We start from the raw sequence: 25,196 nt of genomic DNA, 5'->3' as shown, positions 1-25,196 counted from the left end.
GCGTAAAAAGACTCTTAATAGGGTCCCGCGAGGTTCCCCTTACACGGTCAGCATATTCCGAATAACATGCACACACGTGTGGCGTGTGTGAGCAAGAGCGCCGAGGTGAGCTGCCAAACTCAGACCCAGCATTAGTGAATTGGTCCAATACTTTAAAAAAAGCCTGTCACGATGCACAAACTCACTCACATCAGGCACAGCAACAAAGCGCTAGGCCTCACTGCCGCTTCATCTAAACCGTAGTGTGTGTTGACAAAGCCGATTTTTGCCATTGCTGCCATGTGGCTCCGCAGATTACAACCCAAAATTTAAATTAAAACTGTGACTGGAAAAACGGAATTTCTGGATGTGTTAGGCCATAAAAAGGGTCACATTTCAAAATACTTCCTATTGATTTTAAAGTCATTTTTACTTGTCTTTAAAGCACTTCACAGTCCTGCACCAGGCCACTCTGGCACCAGTCTTGGTTTCTTCCAATTTTATTTGTCATTGTCTTTTGTATATTTTATCTAGTTTTATTCTCTTCATTTTTTAATTATCTTTATTCTTTTTTTTTTAATTTATTGGTTTTATTGTAACTTTTTTCTCGTGCGCATGAGTCTCATATTGTTTCATATTAACTGTCTTATTATCAGCTTCTCAGTCATCTGTGAATTGAATTAACCTGCACATAGGGGGAATAAAAAATACAAATAAAATTTGATTGGGTATCAGCAGCCTCAATACAAAAAATATCAATATCTCCCTTCAAAAACTGGCGGCAGACAAACCCTAAGAGCAGACAATTTCCCACTCTGCAGAGAACTGGCTCCACAGCCTTGGGACGCTCTGGCCGCTTTGGTTGTGATCCGTCCCAGTCTTATTGCCAGCGACGACAGGTGCCGCTGGTCTGCCTCCACCCTGAGACAATTACAGACAACCAACGAGGTCAGGGTCAAAGGTGAAAGTTGTGAGACCAGCTGACCGGAGACTCAGACGAGCGGCATCTTGGGGGGTAAATGTCTGTGTGGAGACACAAAACCAAGCAGAATTCACGGGGTATTTCGGTGGCGATTCGGCACCTGCTAAAAAAAACCCACGACGAGCTGAAGTGAGTTTTAAAAACCCCCACCTCAGGTTCAGGCCTTTGTCTGGTTAGTGCAGCGGCGAGGAATCGACAGGCTTGCCTGGGGCTTTCCTTCAGCGGCCGTGTGCGCTGCGGCGTAAGCCCTGCGCGGGCGACACCGGCCACATGCGCACACAAACAAAACAAGCGCACACGTTACTGACACCTAACTCCGCAGCTGTGCCTGGAAAGTTCACACCCCGGCGAGGTAAGTGTCGCCCGTCGGGGCTAAATACGCTTTCGCGCACACACACAGTCAAATAAGGTAACAGGTCGCGAATCGTTGCTTTTCAAAGTCTGGTTTTGACACCCAAAGAGAGAGATTTGAATGGACTGCGGATTAAAGAAAGAAAAAAGTGGTGCCTTCAACAGTCAAAGGGTTTTGTAACCGGATAACTCGCGTGTGCTGTCACAGTCTCACAAGGTGCCTGTGATGTCGAAGAATTACGTCCCGGAGGATTTGTACATTTATACTCCAGAGCTTCAAGTCCACACGAGACTGTGTGACTGTCCACATTGTTGTCCACGCCATGAAAATCCTCCGCGGGTCGCTGGGTGTTTGTAACATAATTAATTATGATGATCATCCCATCCTCGAGATGCTGCGTTACTGAAGTCTAAGAAGAAACTGATATACTTGATTCTTTCAGTTCATAACATGAAAGAGTGCTTTTTTTTTTCTAACTAATACCTGAGGCCGCGGTGCACACGAATCCTAAACTCAAGGAACATACAGCCTTGAAAATGCGGGGGGGGGGGTTATATGCACAGAGAGAAGTTCAAATCCTGTTACGCAAACAGTTCCAAAGCTGTGAGGTTATGTTAGAGGACCAGTGCGTTTGGATCACTGCAGCCCAGGCTGTGGTGCTTGTGGTGAAGTAAGGCAGACGTGCATTTGTGTAAAAGAAAAAAAAAAATGGCACAAGCTCTGCTAGGAGAGTGACACCAGTGGAGCGTGAGCGCACAACGATTAACCCACCTCCGACGTTGGATTAGTGCTACGGAGCTGCAGAGAGCGTTATCGCGAGTGCGCCTTTGCCTTTCCACACCTGCGCCCTGGCCACCCACAGCTTGACGCGGCTGCGTGAGCGATGAGATCGGTTCGGCGCCGGGCGCACGGATCAGTCCCTCCCGCGCAGAGAGCTTCGCCGCCGGTGCTTGTCGACCGGCAGGGTACAGTGTGAACGCGGACACTTATCTAGACGCAGCGAGGCCTATGCGTTTGATCGGCTGCTCTCTCCGTAAAAGTGTAGTTTGTTTGTTTGAATCAAGAGCCAAGGCCGGAGCGTCAAGTCTCACCGGGCTGGGGATTTATCGGAGTCAGGCAGGCGAAACCTTCCCTGCCAACAATATTTATTACTTATGGGATGTAAGGAGAATGTCGGGGATGCAGTGTCGTCAATTAGTCTGATCCCTGTGTCTGCTGCAGCGGCGCGGTTGGCAGAGGGACGAACATTTTCGCTCGACCACAACCCAAATCTATAATGTTCAAAGCTACACAATTAGCGGTTACCCTTGCGAAATATTTTCTACCGAGAGCTTTAACCCGCCAAAAAAAAAAAAAAAAAAAATCAATGGAGGGGGGGTGTAGGCATGCTGGGAGACACTGATTCGAGTAGGCAACACAGGTTGAAGGTAAGTGACACACACACACACCAAAGTGGCAAAAGCCAGTTCGTCGTTGTGTAGTTTAAAAGGTCCAGGATTCGATGAAAATCCAAAAAGAGAAAAAGCCAAGAACCACATGCTGACAGCCCTGGAGGAAAACACAAGGCTCTAAAGAGATTCAGTTCATCAGACATGGTCTGAATCATTGCTATTCACTCTCATCCACAATCTGGGTCACATATTATTTATAAAGCACTGTTTTGCAAAGTTTTGCATTGGTTCAAAATAAAATAATAATAATGATATATTTTTTTTACACTTCAGCACAGAGACCCACTGTCGAGGACTAGTCGATCCTTTATCCCATGAAACCCACAAACTAAAGAGACGTGCGCTGTCGCGGTCCCAGCGGCGGAAGGCTGGGGGGGGGGGGGGCGATCAAGCCGTCGGCCAAATGACCCGCGACGCGCGTGACGATCGGACACGTCGCGCCGCAGCGGCGAGGCGAGCGACGCGCGCCTGATGAGGAGCGATCTCTCAATCCGCCCTGCCCCAACGCCGGGCCTAACTTTAACGGCGCATCGCGGAGACCTACGTGAACGCGGCGACCTGACCGACCCGCACCGCTCACCTCGGTCTCCTGTGATACCACTATATTTATCCGGCCCGTTGCGCGCGGGGCTCGGACACGACTCTTACGTGGCACGAGTGAACTTAGTTTGTCTGCGGTTGTAGTTTAACCGTAGTTTGCTTATCGGGACCGAGAGAGGACGGAATGAGAGCGTGATATTCAAACCGCTATTTTTCCGTCCCCCGCAGCCCCAGACCGGCATTTTCGGTGATATCATTACAGAGGCTTAAACGCAACGGCGATAATATCCATAATGATGATGCAGTTTAACTAAAATCAATAGTTTAAATATCCTTTTTTAATGTATAATATATACACACACACACATATTTTGCTGGTGAATTTGAACGATGCCCTTTACGCCGTGACGGACATGGCTCGTCGTTAGGAGAAACTGCGTCTGCTTCCAAATCGCTGGATGCTCTTGACAGAGAAATGCGTGCAAGGCACTGCCAATATGGCTTTTGTGAATGGGGATGGGAGTGTTTTTTTTTGGCCTGGTGCCAGTGCGGAACGTCTTATCTCGTGTTATCTGCCCGCCACTACTGCTGCCGCCGCCGCCGCTGCTGCTGCTGCTGCTGCCGCAAAGGAGCCTCCTGGGGGAAGCCAGAGCGGTCGCTCCCTGGCACAAGCTGCAGCAAAGCTGCACCACTGTTTGTTTGTTTGTTTGTTTGTTGGTTTGTGTTTGTTTTTAAATGCCCGTGCGTGCAGATGGCATTAACTCAGAGCTTTACGTGGACGCCACAGGGTGAGGGGGGGGCAGGTCAAAAGGCAAATGAGGGTTTTGGGTTTTTTGTTTTCTTTCAAAAAGAAAACACAAAAAAGAAAAGGAAAAAAAGGGGGGGGGGGCTGTGTGATTTCGTTTAAAGGCCACCGAAATGAGTGGATCTGAACAGATCTCTGTTTTTCGAGCTTTGCAGATGACATTCCTTAAACTCTTCGAGAGAATTCACGCAGAAACTATCATGTTAGAAAGACTTTCATTTTCATGCACATTCCCTGTGTTCCCCCCATGTGAATATGCATGAATCCCCGCTTTCTATAAATGAAACACCTGGGGAGAAAAACAAATTACATGTATATATCTATATCGATACAGATATATACTTCTTATAAAAACCGCGGTTGTATTCTCTTTATATGTGGTTCAAATGGTTGCACCACAAACCATTTTCTGACGCTGTATTTCTGCATTGAAACAACTTCATGACCGCGCGACCGCGGATACTGTTGCGTTCTGCCTCGGTTTTTCTGCGAAGACCGGGAAACAGAATATATCCTGAGAGGAGCGATAGAGAGACCGAGAGACCGAGACGCGGACCTGCAGCGGGGAAAGGAGAGCAGCGTATTTTGAGAGCTGTCATCCCGAAAAAAGCAACACACACACACACACACACTCACACGCACGCTTGCACGCACACACGGAGACACACAGCTCGGCGCAGCTCTGCACCGCACCGCACTGCCTGGAAAACCAGCCTCGCTACCGACAACTGACGAGCCCACAGAGCAGACGAGCACCGCGACCCCGACACGAATTCATTAGAGGCAACGACTCATACTCACTTCCCCAGCTCCTCGTACAGCTGGTACTCGTCTGTGAATCGCGTACAGGTTGTCGTGGCCATGGCTTCTCCTTGCTCAGCTCCGGAGGAGGGAAAATTTAAAAAAATAATAAATAAATAAAATTTAAAAAAAATTATATATATATATTATATATATATATATATATATATATATTATATATATAATATATATATATGTATATAAAAAAAATTAAAAACTAAAAGTAAAGGTTATGTTGTGCTAGTTTCGCGTTCAAAGCACGGGTCCGCCCAGCAGCTAGACGGCCGTCGGAGCGGGTGAAATGCCTTCGAGCAGGCGCTTCAAGTGACGGAGGGTTGGATGTAGAAAGACGAGAGCGAAGCGGGGTGGGTGTCCTCTCACTCTCTCTCTCTCTGTCTCTCTCTCTCTGTCTCTCTCTGTCTCTCTCTCTGTCTCTCTCTCTCTCTGTCTCTCCCTCTCTCTCGCTCTCTCTCTGTCTCTCTGTCGCTCTCTGTCTCTCCCTCTCTCTCGCTCTCTCCCTCTCTCTCTCTCTCTCTGACAGCTACCGCGCTCGGCAAACCTCGTCAAGCAGCTGTGTGACCCGAGCGAGGGCGACTTCCGGTTGCGATTTCCAAAATAAAACAAGGCTCTTCTATGAAAAGGTTTGACCATCAAGGGAGTCTGCAAAAGCCTGCCCATGGATGTCGTGGAATGGATTCGATAAATCGATAAATTATTGGAAATGGAGCCCCTGAAAGAGAGATTTTTTTTTTCGTGTACATGTGAATAGTTGTGTTATTCATGGATGGACTTGTGAGACAATGGCGCCCTAGGCAGAGGCATGTAAAAGACCCCCCCACACACCGCAGACCGGATGAGACATAAAATATCTACAAACAACGCAACACCAGCAATGTATTTTCTCTCTTTGTGGTCACATTTAGGGTCCCTTTGTAATTGCGTGAGTTTTTGTGGTCGTTTCACGCGTCTTCTTAGTAGTTTGTTGTCTTCTTGTGGTGGTTTTGCATCTCTCTCTGTGGTCAATTTGAGTCTCTATGTGGCTGCCGTGTGTCTCTTTGGAGTCATCTGATTGACTTTCCGGCGAAGAAATGTTCAAAGTCACTGCAAACAGAGGCTGTGCCCCATGCCCAATAGGCCCGTTCAGTGATCCTTCCATGGTGTTATTATCTTGTGTGCACAACATTTAAAAACAACATTTGTTGGGACTTCTGTTAATTGAGCTTTAGCCTAACCCCTGCTGCAGCAGATCCCTCTGTGGCAGATCCAGAAACAGCCATCCACTGCTAACTGCTAGAAGGTTAGGAGGTTAGTGAAGATTCGTGGCAGTTGCAAGGGTGCGCATATGCATTTCATAACCTTTATCCGTTGTCAGTTGGTTCACTGGGACAATAGGTGTTATAAGAAAATAAGAAGTTCTCTTTATGGTGACATGCTGTGATTTTTTTGACTCATAAACTCAATTGAAAAATATGGTCAAGATGGACAGGGTGGCCCTTACATTTTCATTAAAGGTTTTAAACCCTGTAAAATTAATCCAACATAAACTGCTCTGCGACTTTGCATTTTAATAATAATGCATTAAGAGGAAAAAGCTCACAATTTTAGAGCAACAATCGAAGCGAAAAAACACTAAAACTCAATCACGAAACTGTGCCCTGTCAGCTTGTTTTGAAGTAAGTTCTTCTGCCCCCTGGTGGCAAGAAGAAAAAAACAACAACAACTAGAGAGCAGCCTCAGTTTGGTAACAGTCTAAGGGTCTCACACTCGCCATCCAGACCACACACAGGTAAAAATCTGGTTCTGAAAAAAATTGTCGGCTCATCTCTTTGAGGACTACAGTGATTCAAATCTACAGTTATATAAACCTAACGAAGCGGCCTGGCCGTTGTAAACATACTGTTTCTCTCACGTTTGCATGCTGCACTTTCAGAGCCCTCGTCTGCCTGTGACAGATTTGACTACATGCTGTAAAACTTAATGACGATTAAAATTAGATAACAATCAAATAAATAATATGTGATTAAAACATGTTTATAAAACTTAACGATTTGCATTGGTTGCTAAGTTTTAATTATTCTAGGCCGATTATTGCACACTAACCTTTAAGCAAATCCTCTGGGGTGTGCCCATATGTCAAAGCACACAATGAAGCACAGTCGAGAGTGTGTGACGAATAAATCGAGTTCTGTACACTTGAGACATAAAGGCCATCCTTCATTTTTCCACATTTCTTTACATCTTTTTCATCTCCCAAAACGGACCTCTATGCTGACACAGAGAGGATCCTCATGTTTTTGTAGGTGTCATGCACGTACACCGGTGATGCTTAATTTCCTCTTTCTCCCTTCTACGTCTCTTTTGGCAGAGCATTATCCCTGTCATTCCAATACATTTTTTTTTTCTCTTTTTTTAACCGTACATTTTTAAACTTTATTTTGAAGGCGCAAATCACCACGCTTCCGGTCTTGCGCTGCCCAGTTCGTCTAACGCGACCGCGGCTCGACCCCCGCTTCGCGGCGGCGGGGTTCGTCGCTCTCTGCCGCCCTCTGGTGGACAAAGCGGGCAACTGCAAAAAAAAAAAAGCGCGGCAACGTAAAGCGAACGCACCTCCCGCCTGCACGGTGCGCATCTCCAAATAGGGGCAAATATGAGCGAGGCGGTTTGGTGCCTCCGAGACGTGCCGCCGCGTGTGTGGCGACTGCGAGGTTTCATCTGGGTTCGGGCCGCGCGGAGGCGACGCGCTGCGCCCACGGAACGCCGCGGAGGGAACGACACCAACCGAACTTCGGTCGGACATCGCGGCGGCGGCAGCAGCAACGCGCGGGACCCAGGGACGTCGGTCGCCGCAGCGCTCGGCCCGCGTTGACCTGATCGACGTATCTATAATTGCTCGCTGATTGCTCGCGGCGCGCACCGCGGAAGGTCGCGCGTAAAGAGACGATGCCGAACGGCTTTCTGCCCTGTAGCGGTACCCCCCAGGGCCGTGGTCAGGACAGTAGACGCAGGTACTTTCATTCGGTATCTGGGTGTATTGCAGTCGCCGCGGTGGGTCCCGGTCCAGACCGAACACGCTGGACCCAAACCAATTCATTCTGGTTTCATCCGACCAAAGGATGTTCCAGGCCACTTGGTTCGTGTTCTTCCGTGAGCGGTGGTTTTCTTCTCTGATTTTGGGGCCGGGGGGGGAGGTTTGGTCCGTAGAGGTTGCCGCTCCCGTACCCTCTCCCACCATTCTGAAGTCTCTCATTCCGGTTTCCCACCTCTCGTCCAGGCCCTTCCCTGCCATGTCGCGCTAGACACGGCCCAGGCCGGAGGCGAGAAGGGCGGTGAACCTGACAGCTCGCAGGCTTATCTCACAACCTTGTCCGCTCACCCCGCCTGCACTGGAAATGGCGGGCTTGGCCAGGTGCGGCCAGGTGTGGCCGGGTTGAGGTTGCACCTCGGGGACCCGCGTTTCCATCTAACCTGCCCGTTCCCAATCACACGAGATCAAACGCCCCAGCACTTCAGCGCACAATCACCGTGAGACGACACGGTTTTGCATCATTTAACATTTCAGTGATTTTGCAGCGGAGTTTACTCAGTTGTGTCACTTACTTAGTTTTCGGTTTGTGCCCCCCCCCCCCCGTTTTTATGGCAGGACACGCGGTGAGAAATCACTCGGATGTTCTGTGTTGGTCTTTTTGTGCCCCCCCGGGAGAGGGTGTGAAGAGGCGATGTACGGCGGTGCTGGATTCACAAAACCGGACAGAAGACATCGTGGCACCGCCGGCCGGTGATCACATCTGTTTCTGTGCAGATGTGCACTGTGACGAAAAACGAAAAGCCGCGTGATCAGGGTTTCGCGGAGTCCCAAGGACTAAAAAAGCAAAAATGAGATTGAGGGTTAAAATGAACTCTGATGCAATCAGAGATCATTCCTTTCAATCAACTGAATTATCCCAGGAACAAAACCCCTTTGTTGCAGAAAGAAAAAATAAATTATATATATTATATATATTAAATATATATACACACATATATATATATATATATATATATATATGTGGCTGCACTGACTCACCTGACTTCTGTCCAATGATCTATCACATGGGGAAAAACTGAATCAAATGTCAACACTTTCTCTCTCTATGGCCCTTCTGTCGAAAAAAAACAGCACCTTTACATGAAGAACACTAACTGACACCAGTGTTTCCTACAGACAACCTTTTTGGGAGCGTTTCTCTTCCGCCCTGCTCACACCCCAATTTATAATTTCAGCCTTTTTGAAATGGCATCGTCTGGTTTGAGGAGTATCGGATGTTTTGGTTTGTTTTTTTTCTAAGACTGGTTGGTTGGTCGCTCTGGTCCAGACTGACACATTTCAGCATCAACTACGAACCCCTACTGACCTTGCTGATTTCCTTTTCGTTTAGCGCCGCCACGAGGGCTGACATTCGTGGTTTTTAAGCCTTAAAACTACCGGAGGGACTGCCCTGAAATCTGGCACAGACCTTCGCGTTCCCCAGAGGAAATTAAATGACACTGGTGTTCCCCCGAGGTCAGCCGCGGCGCCATCGCCTGGTCAAAACCTCAATTTGTCCAGTACTCTGAATGCCTGCGAGACCGGTGACATTCCCACCATCCTCAGCTGTTCTTTGTGTTCAGTGCTAATTAGCGCTGTTTAGTCCTAATGCTAACACACTAAACTAAGATGCGTCCGCTTACGTCGCATCGTGCAAACCCCAGTTGCGTGCAGCCGACTGGGGGGAAAAAAAACAAAAACAAAAACAAAAAACTGCTCACTTAGCCTCCAGCTCGTTATTCCCAGTAGGTGATATCAGGAATTTCTGGTATCTACGATGTCTCCCACGCGGCGGAAGGAACCGGACATGTCAACAAGCTAATACAGTCCATTCGGCTGATCTTATAGGAGCTAATTGCAATCGAAAAATTATCCAATCAAATTTGTGAGCGATATCAGAACACAAGTGAAATGGACAACAGATAACACCAGTGCCACCGGTGCCAACCCCGGCCCCCCCCCCAAAAAAAAAAACTCCGCCCCTGCTTCAGCCACATGCTTGAGGGCTTGCCAACCTGGCAGCAATGCAACTGCTGCCAATTAATGTTAATGGCCGCTCGGACCCACTGGACCAGTTTCCCCTTCAGGCTTCCTGAGTCCCATTCACCTGCCGCTGCAGGATGACGTCTAAGACACAACTTCACTGCTCGGTTCAATTAAAGCCTTTATTTTTTATTTACAGAAGATTGTATATACACGCACGCACACACGCGAATCTCAGGCAGGGATTGGAGAACTGCCGAGGACGCAGGAACAGATAACATCGTAAACACATTTTCAGAAGAGCACAGATCAAATTCGTCAGGGCACACGTCACACACACGACGTCACAGCAGTCGTCAAATAAATAAAATCTCTTAAAACGTCCACATGCACTGCCTGATTCTCTAGTAACAGGCCTTTAATATTTCAAAACTGCAGTTATATCTAATAAGACTTTCGTTCCTCTCCCTCCGTTTATTTATTTGTTTTTATTTATTTATCTTTAGGGCAAATATGCTGCAGTGTCACCTTTTGCAGAAGATAACGCACCAGGAGCAGAGGGGTCGGAAACCGTGCGTGGGTCACTGCAGCAGCCGCACGGAGTTGACGTGAAGATGGTAGACGAAGTCGGCGTAGGACGCCCCTCCGTTGGGACTCTTGTCCTCCACCAGGTGGCGCTGCAGAGCCTCCTCGCAGGCGTCACCCTGCTTCACCACCCACAGCTGGGAGAGAAGGACACACGGCCTTGTCAGCGGCTACAAGAAGTGGCGTCATCCGTCAACACCCGCTTTGATTCTGGTGCGGATGTGCAGGTTTCACCTGTAACTCAGGTAAAGTCCCGCTTTTCGAAATGCAGAGCCCACCACTGTCTGCTACTATTTTACTTCTTTTTTTGGGGGGGGTTTAGCGGATTTTTAGACTTATAATAAATCTACAACGGTGTGCCTTGAATAGGTTGGAAGGAAACGAAATCCTAACAACCAACCAGAAAAAGACCCAGCAGTTGGCGTCCATTCACTGCCTGGGAGACGACAGCAGCCGCACCACACGATGCAGCATATGACACCTCCAAGCAGATCAAAAAAAAATTCAAATGCTAGTGGTCAAACCGGGGGCAAAGTCCTCAGTTACATTTTTGGTTCACTTAATGTTTTTAAAGTCGAATACAGCAGAGACTATTATTACAGCTCTGTTAGGATTTTCTGAAATACCCTCACAACATTTGTTACTCTTGATAAAAATAATAATGTTTGGATGTAAAGGGTGAAAAAAAAAAAAAAATTTTAACAGGTTAAACAAAAGATTTATATGGTGACAATAAGGCAGATTATCAATCTTCTGGAGCTGGAAACATTTTAGTGGATAACTAAGTTGAAAGTAAAATAAAAAGATCTACTAAAATTAGCACAACCCCTGCAAATAAATAAAAGACATGGGTTGCTATCCTGCTGTGACTGGTCCATCAGCTCCAAACAGCTGTAGTGTCCACTTTGTTTCTGGCTTTGTGGTGTAAAGCCTCATTTGACACCAAGTGGGAGATATGAGAACATACGAAAAGAAAAAAATCCCGAGTGTCAAAATTGGATTGAACACTGGGAGGCCGAGGGGCAACGTATTTTTTTTTGCTTTTTTTTGTTTCTCTAGTTGGCAGCTGAAATTAACACTATGTCTGAGATGACGCTAACGCAGCACAAGGAGAAGTAGAATAAGAGGCCGGACTGGTGAGAGAGGAGACGTTAATCAACCTCGCATACCGAGAGAGCATATGTGTAATTTAAGGTCACAGATGTTGGGCGACTCGTGAGGCCGTCGTTGAAATACGAAATCTTTGCCCTCAGCTACAGCAGGACAGTCAGCGACTCACCTTGCGGGCGCAGGGCACCTGGGAGTTCAGTGTGTTGACGAGGGATCGAATTCTGACGGACAGAGGGTTTTCCAGGACCGGCAGCTTGGTCTGGAGGAATATGCACGCACGCGTGCGCACACACACACACACACACACACACACACACACACACAAAAACACAAAGTATCAGAAACGGACGATAAACAGCGAACCTGACAGTGTTGCAGCGTGCTTCATGGCCGGTCAGAAACCCAGTACTTTCACCAGTGTCCTTATCAGTGGCATCATCAGCCTCCCTCATATCAAACTAGCATTTTTAACTCAGTACTTTCAATAGTTTCTTCTTAACAGTCCTTCATACTTCACAATACTTTTAGCAGTTCATGTGCTTTTTGTTCTTGTCACATCTACTGATGTGAGAAAGTACGGGAAAACTGTTGCAGCCAATTAGAAGACATTTTTACATTTTCCTCAAATTAAAATACCTGTCGAAAATGTTCATCTCACATTTCCTGTTAAGGTAAACCAGACTGATTTCAGTTGGGCATTTTGTTTGTCGGATATATTCCCTCTAAATAAGCTAAATCCACTGTACCAGGTGCAGCGTTACTGTGACAACTGTACCGTCTGCGTCACCCCACATCCCCCTCGCTCTCTTACCTCTCCAGAGGGCAGAGAAGAGAAGCAATTGGTGTTGAAGAGCTCGACCAGGGCGCTCGCTGGGACTTGGGCGCCCACCCAGAGCAGCAGAGCGAGGGGTGCGTGGACCAAATACAGACCTCTGGGCTCCAGGCTGACAGCACAGCAGCGCAGTGCCTGCTCTGGCTTGGGAGGAGTGGAGTTCTCAGTTGACGGCAGCTGAGGGTGACAAAGGAGTGAAAATTTACCTCGAATGAATCTCTCCACCAGAGCATCTGACACGCTCTTAGAGATTTCGTCTGGCGAAAACTACAGAAGCAAAACGCTTAAGCATCAAAATAGTTTTGTTTTTGTTTTTTTAAGGGAAGGAAAGACCATTGCTTTGCCTTACAAAACAGTAAACCAATTCTCTTCTCGCTTTCTGTTCGGCTTTTCTTAATGGAAAGGTAGATTGTGCCTTTCCATCAGCCACATCTTTTTTTTTCTGCACAAAATGCCAGAGGGTTTTTCCTTAATTTAAAAATTACACAAAAATACCACAGTACAAGATAAAGACAACTTTCAAATGTTACTAATACTGGTCTACAAATATTTATAAAAACCACTCAGGCATGAAGTTAGTTACCACAAAAAGCAACACCTATCATGTATCAGCCCCGTAGGTCCCTCATACAGACTTGCTACTCTTCCGATTAAATACCATTCAGTGTGTGACCACAAAGAATTGTTGGCACAATTTTAAGGTTCTTGCCTCTGCAGAGGAGGTTATGTTTTCATCCGTGTCTGTTTATTTGCCAGCAGGATTACGCAAAAAGAACCGAGCCGATTTGCACCTAATTTGGTGGGGGGATGCGGTACAGGCCGGGGAAGAACCCAGATCTGAGGATCTGGATCTTTTATTATGAATTTAACATTTTTTCTCTGAAGTCTGGCGTGCGTTGTTTCACATTGGCCTTGGCGGACGACTGCGCTGTACTGAGCGCATTTTCTAGCTTCATATTATTTGATCGTAGCTGATAGATAAAACTAGCTTCATCCTAAAGTGCCTAAAAATATAAGATACTGGGTTCTCTAAATGAGATGTCAGTAGTAATACCTCCCAAACGGCAGTTGTGCTAAATGAAAGGTGAGGGTTTAGATTACCAGAGTCAATATTTTGTGCCACTATTGAATATTCTGTCCTTTAAGCTCTGTAGGGCAGAATTTAAGCTCAATACATCAGGCCTCACAAATGGAAAAATGGAAAGTCTATTTTGTTTTTATGGTAGTAAAAATGTGATGAAGACAAACTCCTGCGTGTTGACCGTACTGACCAGAGGCAGCAGCAGAGGGTAGAAGTGTGTGGCGGTGCTGCAGGTGTCCATGCCGAGCACCTGGCAGCGCTGCTGCAGTCGCCGGTGGACGGAGCTCCTCAGGCCCGGCAGCAGCACCTCGCTCTTCCTCAGACTGTTGATGTAAACAGGAAGAGCGCGGAGGTACTGGGGAAGGACCAGCTACAGCACACACACGGACAGGACATGGTGAAAAAGATTTGAATGAAGGATTGAGGATTATAACAAGGTGAGGGTGATTCCAAATGAAAACCTGGTTTGTAAAGTAAAAAAGGTACAGGCCTGCAAAAGTAAAAAAAATGATACAGGTAAAGATTAAAATGAGTCCTCCTGATTTTTCTCTACAACAGCATTTAAACTATTTAGACATTTCCAACAGTGCACCCTCATATTTGTAAGAGTATAAAGAAAACTTTATGCCTCTGGAAGAATTCAAAACTATGACGCATAGTTTATGTTTCCAAACCTCACCTGTCCAGCAGACACTGAGGCAGAGCAGCAGTGTTTGCGGTAGGACGCCAATGCTTCTGTTATCTCTGTCTGCAGTTCCTCCCTCAGCTCCTGTAGAGGGCGCTCCAACACTGCACAGTACACTGGACGAGACGCATCAGGACACGTTAACTTAATGGGACTAATTAAAAAAATGTGACATTTTAAATTCAAATGATTATTCTCCAAATGATTTTTATTCAATCATTATTCAAACGATTGTCTGAATTTGTTATATAGTATAAATAAGACCATTACATGGGTGACTAGCATCTGTTCTGCATTTTACACAGTAACTACATTGTATTTTGCATTATATATTTACAATTGACTGTTTATAGCCCCAAAACAAAATGTGGGCATTCTTCCTCCAGGGAAAACAGAGCAAAAGATTCACGTTGTGACAGAAAGCAACAATGGCGCAGGTATGAGAGAGAGTCTATCCGTTACTTTGGTCAGGGTCTCAGTTGTTCGTAAATATCATATTATGGTATCAATATTAATTTGATATTAACAAATTTTAAAAAGTTTCACAGTAAGTCCATTTATTTCCAACCATTCATGCTTCTTTTCCCAAAATGGGTTAAACTAAGAGCATTTTAGAACAGAAATAATAGCTATGTTCACACTGCAAGCCCTAGCTCTCAATTCTGATTTATCGCTCAGATCAGAGTTTTTTGTTTGGCTGTTCGCCTTATTTTTAAAATGTGGCCAATATCAGATTCCAGTGTGAACTGGTCACGGTCGTGAAGTGGCCTGCGTGCGCAAAAGTACAATAACAAAGATGTCTCACGCGCAGGACGCTGTTGTACTGAAAGAAACGTGGAGGCCGATGAAGTCAGTGTTTCATTTATATGTTGATGTGCAGCGGAGGCCAGTGAATTTGTGAGCAGATGATAACGAGGATGAGGAAAAAGAGAACGAACTCTTTCGTGTCTGTATTCACTGAGAGACTCCCGCCGGCGCAGAATCGTGACGTGCAAGTCGCATGAATTCTGATGACAGACAGACTGCAAAAAAAAAAAAAAAAAAAAAAATCAGACCTGTATCTGATTTAGGACCACATATGGAAGTGGCCCAAATTAAAACTGAAAAAAAAAAATCAGATTCCATGTGATTTGTGCTGTTCACACCAAACCCAAATCTGAGTCACGTGCTGTGTGAGCAAAAACGACAGATTCGGGCCACTTTTGCCTGCAGCCTGAACGTAGGCAAAGTTGATGACGTTGTTCAGAGTTGACAAGCGTCACAATTTTGTTACAGTATAATACCTAAATAATCCACTAATCTACAGGGCAAGTTCCTTACTCTTCTTGCAGTAGAAAGCGAGTAGTGTTTGGGCCTGGTAGTGGCGGAAAGTATCCTGTAGGTGGCATGAGCACCGCAGGGTCAGAGTGTGAACCCTGGTCCTCCTGTCCCCTGTCTGGGTGCTGTAGGACAACACAGTCTGGGACACAAGAGGTGGAAAGAGGACAATTATGGTTAAAAAAAAAAAAAAAAGAGCAATTCTAACCAAATGGGTACTCTAACTGGAAAATTACGTTGCTGTTTTAACCAAGGAATAAGCACCGTTGTTGTCACTTTCACAAAATTTCAATAAAAAATGTTCTAGAAATTGAGTAACAGTTCATGAAATCTTAATTAACAGAAGGATTCAGATTACATAAAAACAGCAAAAGTGACTGGTTTGTAAATTCGACACATTTCTGGTGTAAACTGACGATCACGAGCATCAACCCACCTGTATGGCTACACCCCTCGTCTCATCCAGACCTCTGGTGTGGGCCAGCTCGACAGCCAGTGTTGTCCACCGGTCGAGGGTCGCCATGGCGACCCGGCCGGGGCTAGGTCCAGGGATAAACAGTCCGTAACAGCCAGACACGCGCAAATCTGGTGAGACAGGTAGAAATATGGGATTCACGGGTATTTTTTTAAAGGACACTCACTGCATAATCACAATCACAAATCTCTCACCTTTGCTGACAAAAATCCTGAGCTCGGCCTTGTAGCCTGTGTCCGTCTCCACAATCTTCTTAAGATCAGCGATGAAACGCTCCCTGTCCAATTCTCCCTGTAGTGGAATATTAAAAAAAAATACCAGCCTACTATAGGAGATATGCCGCGACTCATCTGTATGCTCAGCAAGTTCCAAACAGTCGCCATGTCGCCAAGACACGGCCACAAACAAAACTTCCAGGTCGCGCTTCAGAGTGATGACGGAAGCCGAATATTTAGCCCTATTTTGGAAAAAGTATGGAGTGCAACATAAATCGCCACCATCAATTTTATAAAACAACGAGCTTCAATAATTTATCAGGCGGTGGAAGGCAACTCTTTGCATTTGTGAAGCTCTAACCAGCTGCTAGTTTTTCTAGTTTTACTTAAAGGAATAGTTCAACATTTTAGGACATATGCGTATTCACTTTCTTGCCAAGACAGTACAGTAGATGAAGAGCAGCCGTTTAGCTTAGCGCAAAACCAGGAAACAAGTTGAAACAGCTAACCGGGCTCTGTCCAATGATAATAAAACCCACCTACTACCACCTCTAAAGCTCAGTAATTAACACACTATATCTTGATTGTTTAGTCCGTACTAAAAGCACTTCAGGGCTATTTCTTGGTTAGAGTTTCTAATGGTTGACCATCAGCTGTTGAGAGCCAAGAAATAGTCTGGCGCATAACCACCGTAAAATTGAGTGTTTTCGTACAGATTAAACAAACAAGATATAAAGTGTTAATTAGTGAGGTTTAGAACTTTGTTATCAATGGAAAAGCCAGGCTAGGTGTTTCCAGCTGTTTCCAGTCTTTGTGCTAAGCTAAGCTAACCAGCTGCTTGCTGTAGCCTTATATTTAGCAGATTGATATTGGGAGTGTTATCGATCTTCTCATCCTTCTCATCTGACGTTTGGCAATAAAGTGAAGGAGCGTATTTCCCAAAATGTTGAACTATCGTTTTAACAAAAGACCACAACAACTAATCAACTATTGAAAATTACATTTCTTCTTTAGGCAGTTGATTTTGTGCCGTTTCCAGTGCTACAATAGGAGGAGCTGCTGAAATACCTGGAGGTGGCTGTAGGTGTGCAGAGCTCCACCTGTTAGATATGGAACGTTCCCTGGCCAAGCCCCGCCCACGTCTTGTTGGGAGAGGACAAACAGGTGAACGCCGCAGCCCTGACGGACGCACTCCTTGGCCAATGAGACGGCAGACTCTGATGGCTGAAAGATGGACTGGGAAAAACGAAAGGGGAGGGAATTAAGGCAACCATGAAACTGTGAAACTCTTGTTACACCTCCATGCAATACCTAAATATAAAACGATTTCTTGCTTCCTTCCCCTCCACAGAAAGGTCAGAGGTCAAATAAAGAGCAGCAACCACTGGACATGATAAGGGTTTAGACTTAAGGGCACATCACCGGGGGCGACACTTGCCAAATTTGGTTCAAGGTGCTATGTGTAAATTTTCTCTGCTGCTGAACGTGGTTTTCTTGCCAGGAGCGGGTGGTGGTGATGGTCACCTGCCAAGAGCTTCAGCCAGTACAAGAGATTATATTACGCCCTCTGAGCAGAGCCCGGACGCTACAGTGACCCGCCGTCGAGAGCAACGGTACGGGCCGGCCACGTCACTGCTTGCTTTGCTACCTTGTTGCCCACAATTAAATTTTATCTGAAGACGGTGTGAGTATATACTGTATGTTACACTTACCTTTGGTTTGTTGGAGCCAAAGAACCCTGAGGAGGAGTTTGTGTGTCCCATCTCTATCAGAGAGGCAGTATGGAAGATCAGCAGCTTGCCGGGACAACTCAGGGCCTAACAAAGGAACAAAAAAAAAGCAAACCTCAAAATCACATTAATGGACTAAATTGCATTTTTTTTTTTATTAGGACTGAAACTAATTATCAGAAAAATAAAATTTCTCCCAAATCAATGAAAGTTTGTAAAATAATCAGGATTACGATTTCATCCATAGTCATCCAGCCACCATACACAAAAAGAAACTTCCAATCAATGTAGAATTGGGAAAGTTTGTGCAGGGATAACCGACCTGCAGCACGGCTAGCCCTGCTCTGACAGGCAGCTCCACTGGAACTCCGCTAGAGTCATCGCACTCTGCACTGAACTGAGGAACAAGCTGCAACACACTACACACAGAAGCATACAGATAATGAAACTACAGAAAGTTTTGGTCACTTTACGCCAAATGATGCCCAAGAGATGAAATTATTTTCAGCAAAAACATTTTCACTTTGTCAGCTGTATTTGCAGGAAAGCATTTTATTAGTTTCTGAGCACAGACAAATGATTCTGGTAGTGGGCATACTAAACATCTCTTGCACATGTGTGCAAAAAGTGTCTGCCTCCAAATTGATGGATGATGTTGCTACCCAACTTTGCCATTGAGGCTTATGAAACCAGTCCCTGAATGTCACTTCACCTTTTGTAGTCCAATAAGACTACAAAACATATTTCTTTCAGACAAGTGTCATTTTAATTTGACTGCAAAACAAATGCTTGACAAGTGCTCACCTTTGCTGAAGCATAAACAACAATTCTTCCTACAACTCATGTATTAAAGCGGCTTTATCACAATCTTTTGTTAATGATTTTCAAACTATAAAAAACGGCTGGTCTCGAAATATCAAATTTCTCTTAAATTTTAAGTCGATGATTTCCAAATTAAAATCTAAAAGCAAACACTGAGCTCATCAGATTTAAGCTCAAAAAATTACTTACAGTATAGGAGTGATGTATGAAATAATGAGCAGAATTCCCACTATGTCAGTTCAGCATACAGACTTTGCAAAATACATCTGTCTGACAAAATGGTCAGTCAACATGGTTGTTACCTGTCGATACCGTATATACAGTCTTTGAGGGGCACCAGAAGACCCTCCCTCACAGGAAGCTGCAGGTCTTCTGTCTCTGTGATGACCAGCATGTGTGGGCGGGACAAGGCGGGGCTGAGGTCGTACAGGTGGATCCTGCTGTCGTACGTCATCAAACCAACGCGGACGTCCGACGAGACGCCCTCCCTACACAAACAAGATGGAACTTTAAAGACTGTCGGATCATTGTTCCTGTTTTCCTTGTATAATTTCAAAGCTGCATAGGGGTACTACTGTGCAGACTGAGAAAGAGTGTGTGTGTGTGTGTGTGTGTGTGTGTGTGTGCGCGCGCGCTTGTGTGCATATATACATCGTGGTGGGTGCGTGTTTTACCCGATCAGAGAGGTGAGCAGAGTTTGTATTTGTTGTGTGACAAACTCCAAATGTCCTCCTCGCAGCGCCGAGGCGGACACATCTATGGCTAGCAGCAGCGCAGCAGGTTCACCCTGAGATAAAGTACGAGGATTTACACACACATGGCATCTTTTCTCATAACATCTGGAGACACTCAAAGGTCTCTGAGAGGCACCAATAATGTGAACAGGTGAATTTTTGAGTCATTTTTGAAGTAAGACTGTGAAGTAATGTTATAACATTGATGGAATTACTCTGGGAGCTGAGATGTCACTTTATCCACTGTTACTGCCCAACCGTTCTCCTCAAATGGGGTGTCCCATATAAAACCAATCAACCAATCAAGTGTTTCTAGTTTGTATCTTTCAGCATTATTGTATTGCAGAGTGACTGTCTTGCACATTCAGTATCCAGACTGCTGCTTCCCATCACACTCAGATGTACACACTGTATGTTTGACAAACCCCATATTCAAGGGCTGGCAATAATAACTTACGTGCAAACAAAACCGAAAATTACAGAAGGTGAAACTAACCCTCTGAGAATTGAGTATCTCGTACGACCCCATGCTGAGTTCAGGCCTCATGTCTTTATCGACCCGAACCCCGTCCACCCCTTTGGTGGGCTGGTAGTGTTGCCACGGCACTGGGACAAAGGACGGGAGAGGCAAAAACTGTCGTTGCATGAAAAGGAAGCAACAAGCTCAGAAAACTACAATCAGGTTAGGTGCCGCAGCTCAACGTACTGAAATGGTATTAGGACACAGGTGTTTGACCAAACAGTTAACTGACTGGAGCGTGAATCATGTTGTCTTCACGACCTGAACACTGTCTGCTGACAAGTCTGATTGGAGTATTCCATACATAATCCCTTTGAGTACCTTCAAAGCTTAAATTCGAATATGTAGTGTAAGTAAACTTGTTATTAGACAGACCATACTGTGGCTACAGTGCAAGAAAAAACAGCCATCCGGACCGTCAAACTGACACTGAACCTCAACTACAGTCTGGGTATGAGCATTACCTGTATGCTTAGGTACCCAATAACTACTATTATTATTATTATTATTATTATTATTATTATTATTATTATTATTATTATCATCATCTTTAGTTTTTCATTTCAACATGCACAAACAGAGATCTGACAGTAACAAAATAACTCATGGAGTATCTATTATACAGACAATCAATCAAACAATTCCAAAAAGCAAGACAAAAACTAGCAAAATTCCATATAGATCCATATAGTTTTTTTGTGTTTAACTGAGGGATATCTCTTGCGAGTAAAAATTTGTGACAATAGGATGCTTTGGGTGGTTCATTAGCCCGATTCCTAAAAGCAATATCTGCAGCAAGGTACTTGTTTGGGGGAGGTTTCTGAGTTAACTGATGCAAGGGATTTAAACCCTTTATCATTATAAAAAAAAAAAAATTAAAAAAAACCCTTACTGTGTCAGTCTTCCCCCAATATAAAATTGTTAGTTGTTTTTAATAGGTTTCCCCACTATCGTTGTAGATGGATTATCCCAAATTAGTATCCATGGGGGACTACGATACACATTCTTTAGTATAGCTATGTAACTTCTTCCAGATATGGTAAACAAAGCTGGGTGGGTGGGGAGGACCTTCACTGTGAGGTTTGATGAACAGGGAATATTCTAACTAACTGGATGCGAGATATTACTGAGCCAGGGTGGCTCAAAATGTTAGATCGTACCTTCACTGAGTTTACCACAGAAGGGGCAGTAAAATCTCTGACCACAGTCCTGCCAGCCCATCGCCGGGCACATGGAGGCTCCACACCAACCACAACCCACAACACAATCTGGCTCTTTGCAAACTGGGAGGGGTTTCTGGAGACAACAAACACACACAAATACACATTACAAACACGTTTATACACATTTATATCACTTCACTTCCATGCGAACATCTCCCTGGATGTTTTGAAGTTTCTCTATATGTAAGTTGTCGTTTCGCCATGGTCATTATGTTTAAATAGATAATAGAATAAGCAAAGCAGCTAAAAGCTGACCTCTCCAGCATGTTGTTTGGCAAGAGGGGTGACCACCGCCCCCAGAGGCAAACGACTGAGCAGGGCGGTCTGACCTTCACAGGGCACGCAGTATGAGGTGGAGAGTATGGCGAAAGGGCTGGCGTTACCTAGAGTTCACCAGAGACAAGGTCAACAAGGATATGAAGGTTGGCTTAAAGATGCACGAAACACAATATCATGGTAAGTTACACCAAAAAAATTACGGCACAGTACACCTCTGTGACACGGATACAGACAGAGTCGTGCACAATTACCTCTGTCTTCTATCATACAGGAAGTAGTTGCCAGAGGAGGAAGACGGCAAAAAGGCTCTGAGACAAAGACCTTGCCCTCCCACTCTGCCCTGTCTTCTGCAATTACCTTCACCTGAGACAGAGAGAGACAGAGGTGGAACCATGTCAGTCAGCAAGAATAGTGTACAATTTTACAATATAAAATAGAGGTGTATTTATCATAACATTTATATTTACACAATAGTTACAGCCTATATATGAACATATATAAAATTACTAATAAGCAAAATATATGTTACCCAAGAGTCCCGGAATGTCGTTCATCTCACATCTACTTCTAGTTCAGAATAGCCGGTTCACTAATGTAAGCACTGGACCCTTTACTTGACATAAGTAAGGGCCTCCAGCCATTTTGCTAGTTTCCTCAAACATGTACTGTAAAGGGCACCAAACATCGGCAGCATATGATGCGCGTCAGTCAGGAAAAGATGTTGAGAGAGAAGATGAAAGAACTTACAGCACTGGGCAGGAGCTCTGGGTCCAGGCCGTAACGGGACTCAGAGTTAGGAGACTGCAGAGAGAAAATTCAAAGTCTCATTGTCTAACCATGACATTATTTTTAAGCACTGACACTATTTTCGGTGAGATTTTGTTTTTCTACTCTGTACATTTAGGATTGCAGCTATATTGAATGTAGAAAAACGTGCTTTGATTCTGAAGGATGAAAACCAAAACCACCCTTATATTATCATTATTATTATTATTATTATTATTTTATTTACATATAACTCCTTAGTGCTGAGGCTAAACACAAAAGATCTCAAAACCCAGAACTGCAAGTTAAGGTTTAAGGGTGAATCTCTGCTAGAGCTGAAACAATAAACTGATTGCTAGACTGGCTTATTGAAAGGAAAAAAAATCAACTATTTTGATGTTCATTTTAATATTTTTCAGGCAAAAACAACATTCATTCTCTGGTTCTAGAGTCTCCTATGTGAGGATTTGCTGCCAATCTCTTCTTTATAGCATTGTAAACCGAATATCTTTGGGTTTTGAACTGTTGGTTGAAAAAAAACAACGCATCTGAGGATGTCCCGTAGGAATCTGGAAAGCTGTAATGAGCAACGATACATCAGTAAATTGAGAAAAAATACTTTGCTTATTCATCAATTAGGAAAACAACCATTTGTGTTGGCAGTCATCTCTACATTAAGAACTGTTTGAATGCTGTACCTGTATTTTCCCCACCTGTGGTATGATGTTCCCGTCCTGTGCAGCCACACGGGGAACAGACTCGTTTAAGGTTCCTGGCGAGAAAACAGAGGAGTCAGACAATGAAGGACAACGATGGAGGAAGGATTCGGACTGGAGTATGAAATTCTGAAGTGGGCTGTTTTCATTCAGACTGCTGCACATCTCTGAAAGAATTAAAGTTGCACTTTGATCAGTGCCGTTGTGGCATACACCCTGCATGACGGGGCTATCCTGTGGATGCTCTGCTGGATTTCTTATGAATTATTAAGCAATGGGATTTTCCCCTATAGTACCACTGGTCTGCAGCTATTTAGTTATTTATTTTCTGAATTTTACTGACCAGTGTTGCTCAACTTGGGCTAGTTCATCTTAACTCCTGTGGGAGGCTCTGCAACATGCATGTAAGTACACCGTACACCGTTCATATTACACATCAACCTACCTCTTACGTGTGTCCACTGAGGCTGCTGTTGGACAGGGGAGGTGGTCGAGGCATAATTGTGGATATATCCAGCACTAACGGCAGACTCCGCGTTTGCCCTCTGAAACGCAGGCTGAGGCGTACACTGTGGATTCTGGTTCACACATTGTCCAAATGACGGAGGGGTAATGGGCTGGGGTTTTTGATGTGACGACTGGGGTCCATTCAGTGAACCCTGGTGTACGTACGGAGGCTGGAAATGGTGGGATGTTGCTCGGTAAGGGCTGTGAGGTGGGTAAAGTGACATTTGTTGGGGCTTACAGGGCTGTGTCCCTTTGCTCATAAGAGGCAGAGAACATGGAGGTATATTTCCTCCTTGGCCTGCAGCTGGATCCACGGGTGAAACGTGAGCATTAGGAACGATCTGCTGCACACTCGGGTCAGCGTTATTAGCAAAGAGCGTGCTGCGATGAGTGTTGTTTCTGGATGAGAAGCTGCCGAGGTCGCCCAGGCAGCCCCGGTCGGACGCCTGCCGGAGGGCGTGGCGGGGTCTCGGGTCAGAAGGCGAGCCCAGGCTGAGATGCTGAACGCTGGGCAGAGGGTCGCAAAGGGGTCCTCGAGGTGCAGCTGTGGACCAGCCGTTCTGTCCCGCCCACTGGTGAAAGGGTGGCTGTCTCTGATTGGCTGCGGGGACGTCCATCATCCTCCATAACCATCATTGATAGGTGTGTTTCTCGTTGCAGGCAGGACCTGGCGCGGCAACACAAACATACAAAAAAAAAAAAATCACCACCGGGGTCGCGATGTGACTTTCTCTGTTTTCTTCTGGGTAATTTCAAAATGACAGTGGTTGCTGAAGATAGCTGAAGGCTACCTGTGAACAATACAAAGGCAAAGTGTATTTTCAGCGAGACCACGTCTTTGATTACGTTTAATCTTGGCACTGAAGCGTTTAGCTTTGTCACAACGACACCAGGTTACCGGGACTACCCGGTCGAAAGGCACCGTTGTTAGAGCGAACTGTGTTAAAAATCGTTATGCCCCGCATATTTGCTAATATTAGCTCACAACACAAGAGGTGCTCCTGCCGGTGTGAAAGCCCTTTCCGGGCAGTGGAAAGACAGTGTCTTCAGATTAACAGACACGGAGGAATAAGACGCTCAATTTGAAGAAAAACAACCTTATTTTTCAGTGATAAAAGATTAGACTCGATACCTTCGGACATCAATGGAAACAGCGGGCTTTGCGTGCAGCTTCGTTCGCCAACATTACTAACGTTAGGGTGCCCCCCCCCCGTTTGCAACGGAAGCGAAACACCTAAGAGAGACTGATATTAATCATTTGATTGTTTTTGCGTTATATATTGAAAATAAATGTTCCATGACGAGTGACTATTTCGTTTTTTTTTTTTTTTAAAAGGTCATGATTTCAGCCACAAGCGGCTACATCCGTCAAGCTAAGCCCTGCCGCGACGTTAGCATCACGCTAGCAAGAATCACCACAACGCGTTTCCTTTCAAAGTAAAAGAAAAATAAATAGAATTTAAAAATACAAAAAAAAAAAAAAACCGAGAACCTATAAACCATTATAACAGTAAATAAATAGTAGTAGTAAAGATGTCTTCAATAAATGTAATTAATAATTAAAACTGTTGTCTTTATGCAGTGGTGGGCACTAACTAAGAACAGTACTTCACAAAGTACTGTAACTAGGTACATTTTTGAGG

The 25,196-nt window shown here is 45.0% G+C and overlaps 2 protein-coding genes and 1 long non-coding RNA gene across 21 annotated transcripts in view; 1 reads left to right on the top strand and 2 right to left on the bottom strand.

The window, feature by feature from the left end:
- camk2b1 (calcium/calmodulin-dependent protein kinase (CaM kinase) II beta 1) overlaps positions 1 to 4,989 on the bottom strand; it is a 76,256-nt gene extending 71,267 nt beyond the window's left edge. For all 17 annotated transcript variants that reach the window (XM_040155782.1, XM_040155786.1, XM_040155785.1 and 14 more), the window contains exon 1: positions 4,911 to 4,989. In XM_040155782.1, coding sequence (XP_040011716.1) covers positions 4,911 to 4,972 — 62 coding nt within the window. In that variant the 5' untranslated portion in view covers positions 4,973 to 4,989. The remainder of the gene's footprint in view (positions 1 to 4,910) is intronic.
- LOC120805507 lies at positions 1,018 to 13,802 on the top strand. Of its 2 annotated transcripts, none has more exons than XR_005709556.1 (3): positions 1,018 to 1,313; positions 10,464 to 10,787; positions 13,711 to 13,802. It is a non-coding gene; the product is annotated as an uncharacterized LOC120805507 (long non-coding RNA). The 2 variants fall into 2 exon arrangements; XR_005709557.1 differs by lacking the exon at positions 13,711 to 13,802 and adding an exon at positions 11,796 to 11,885.
- si:dkey-13n15.2 (protein transport protein Sec24C) lies at positions 10,126 to 24,961 on the bottom strand. Of its 2 annotated transcripts, none has more exons than XM_040155779.1 (21): positions 24,686 to 24,961; positions 23,492 to 24,220; positions 23,029 to 23,102; positions 22,313 to 22,366; positions 21,817 to 21,928; positions 21,542 to 21,669; positions 21,224 to 21,359; positions 20,040 to 20,149; positions 19,484 to 19,596; positions 19,112 to 19,297; positions 18,310 to 18,406; positions 17,970 to 18,074; positions 17,326 to 17,493; positions 16,237 to 16,333; positions 16,004 to 16,152; positions 15,571 to 15,709; positions 14,245 to 14,366; positions 13,756 to 13,935; positions 12,464 to 12,661; positions 11,822 to 11,911; positions 10,126 to 10,679 (listed from the first exon to the last, which is right to left on the bottom strand). In XM_040155779.1, exons 2-21 carry the CDS (start codon positions 24,171 to 24,173, stop codon positions 10,539 to 10,541), a joined length of 3,081 nt encoding a protein of 1,026 aa, XP_040011713.1. In that variant the 5' UTR covers positions 24,174 to 24,220; positions 24,686 to 24,961; the 3' UTR covers positions 10,126 to 10,538. The 2 variants fall into 2 exon arrangements, with proteins under 2 accessions (XP_040011713.1, XP_040011714.1); XM_040155780.1 differs by having other exon boundaries at positions 23,044 to 23,102.
- Between the last annotated feature and the right edge of the window lie 235 nt (positions 24,962 to 25,196).

This window comes from Xiphias gladius, chromosome 19, assembly GCF_016859285.1.
Source record: "Xiphias gladius isolate SHS-SW01 ecotype Sanya breed wild chromosome 19, ASM1685928v1, whole genome shotgun sequence".
Lineage (NCBI taxonomy): Eukaryota > Metazoa > Chordata > Actinopteri > Istiophoriformes > Xiphiidae > Xiphias > Xiphias gladius.
Note: the sequence above shows the minus strand (reverse complement) of the source record. Positions and strands in the feature narration are given on the sequence as shown.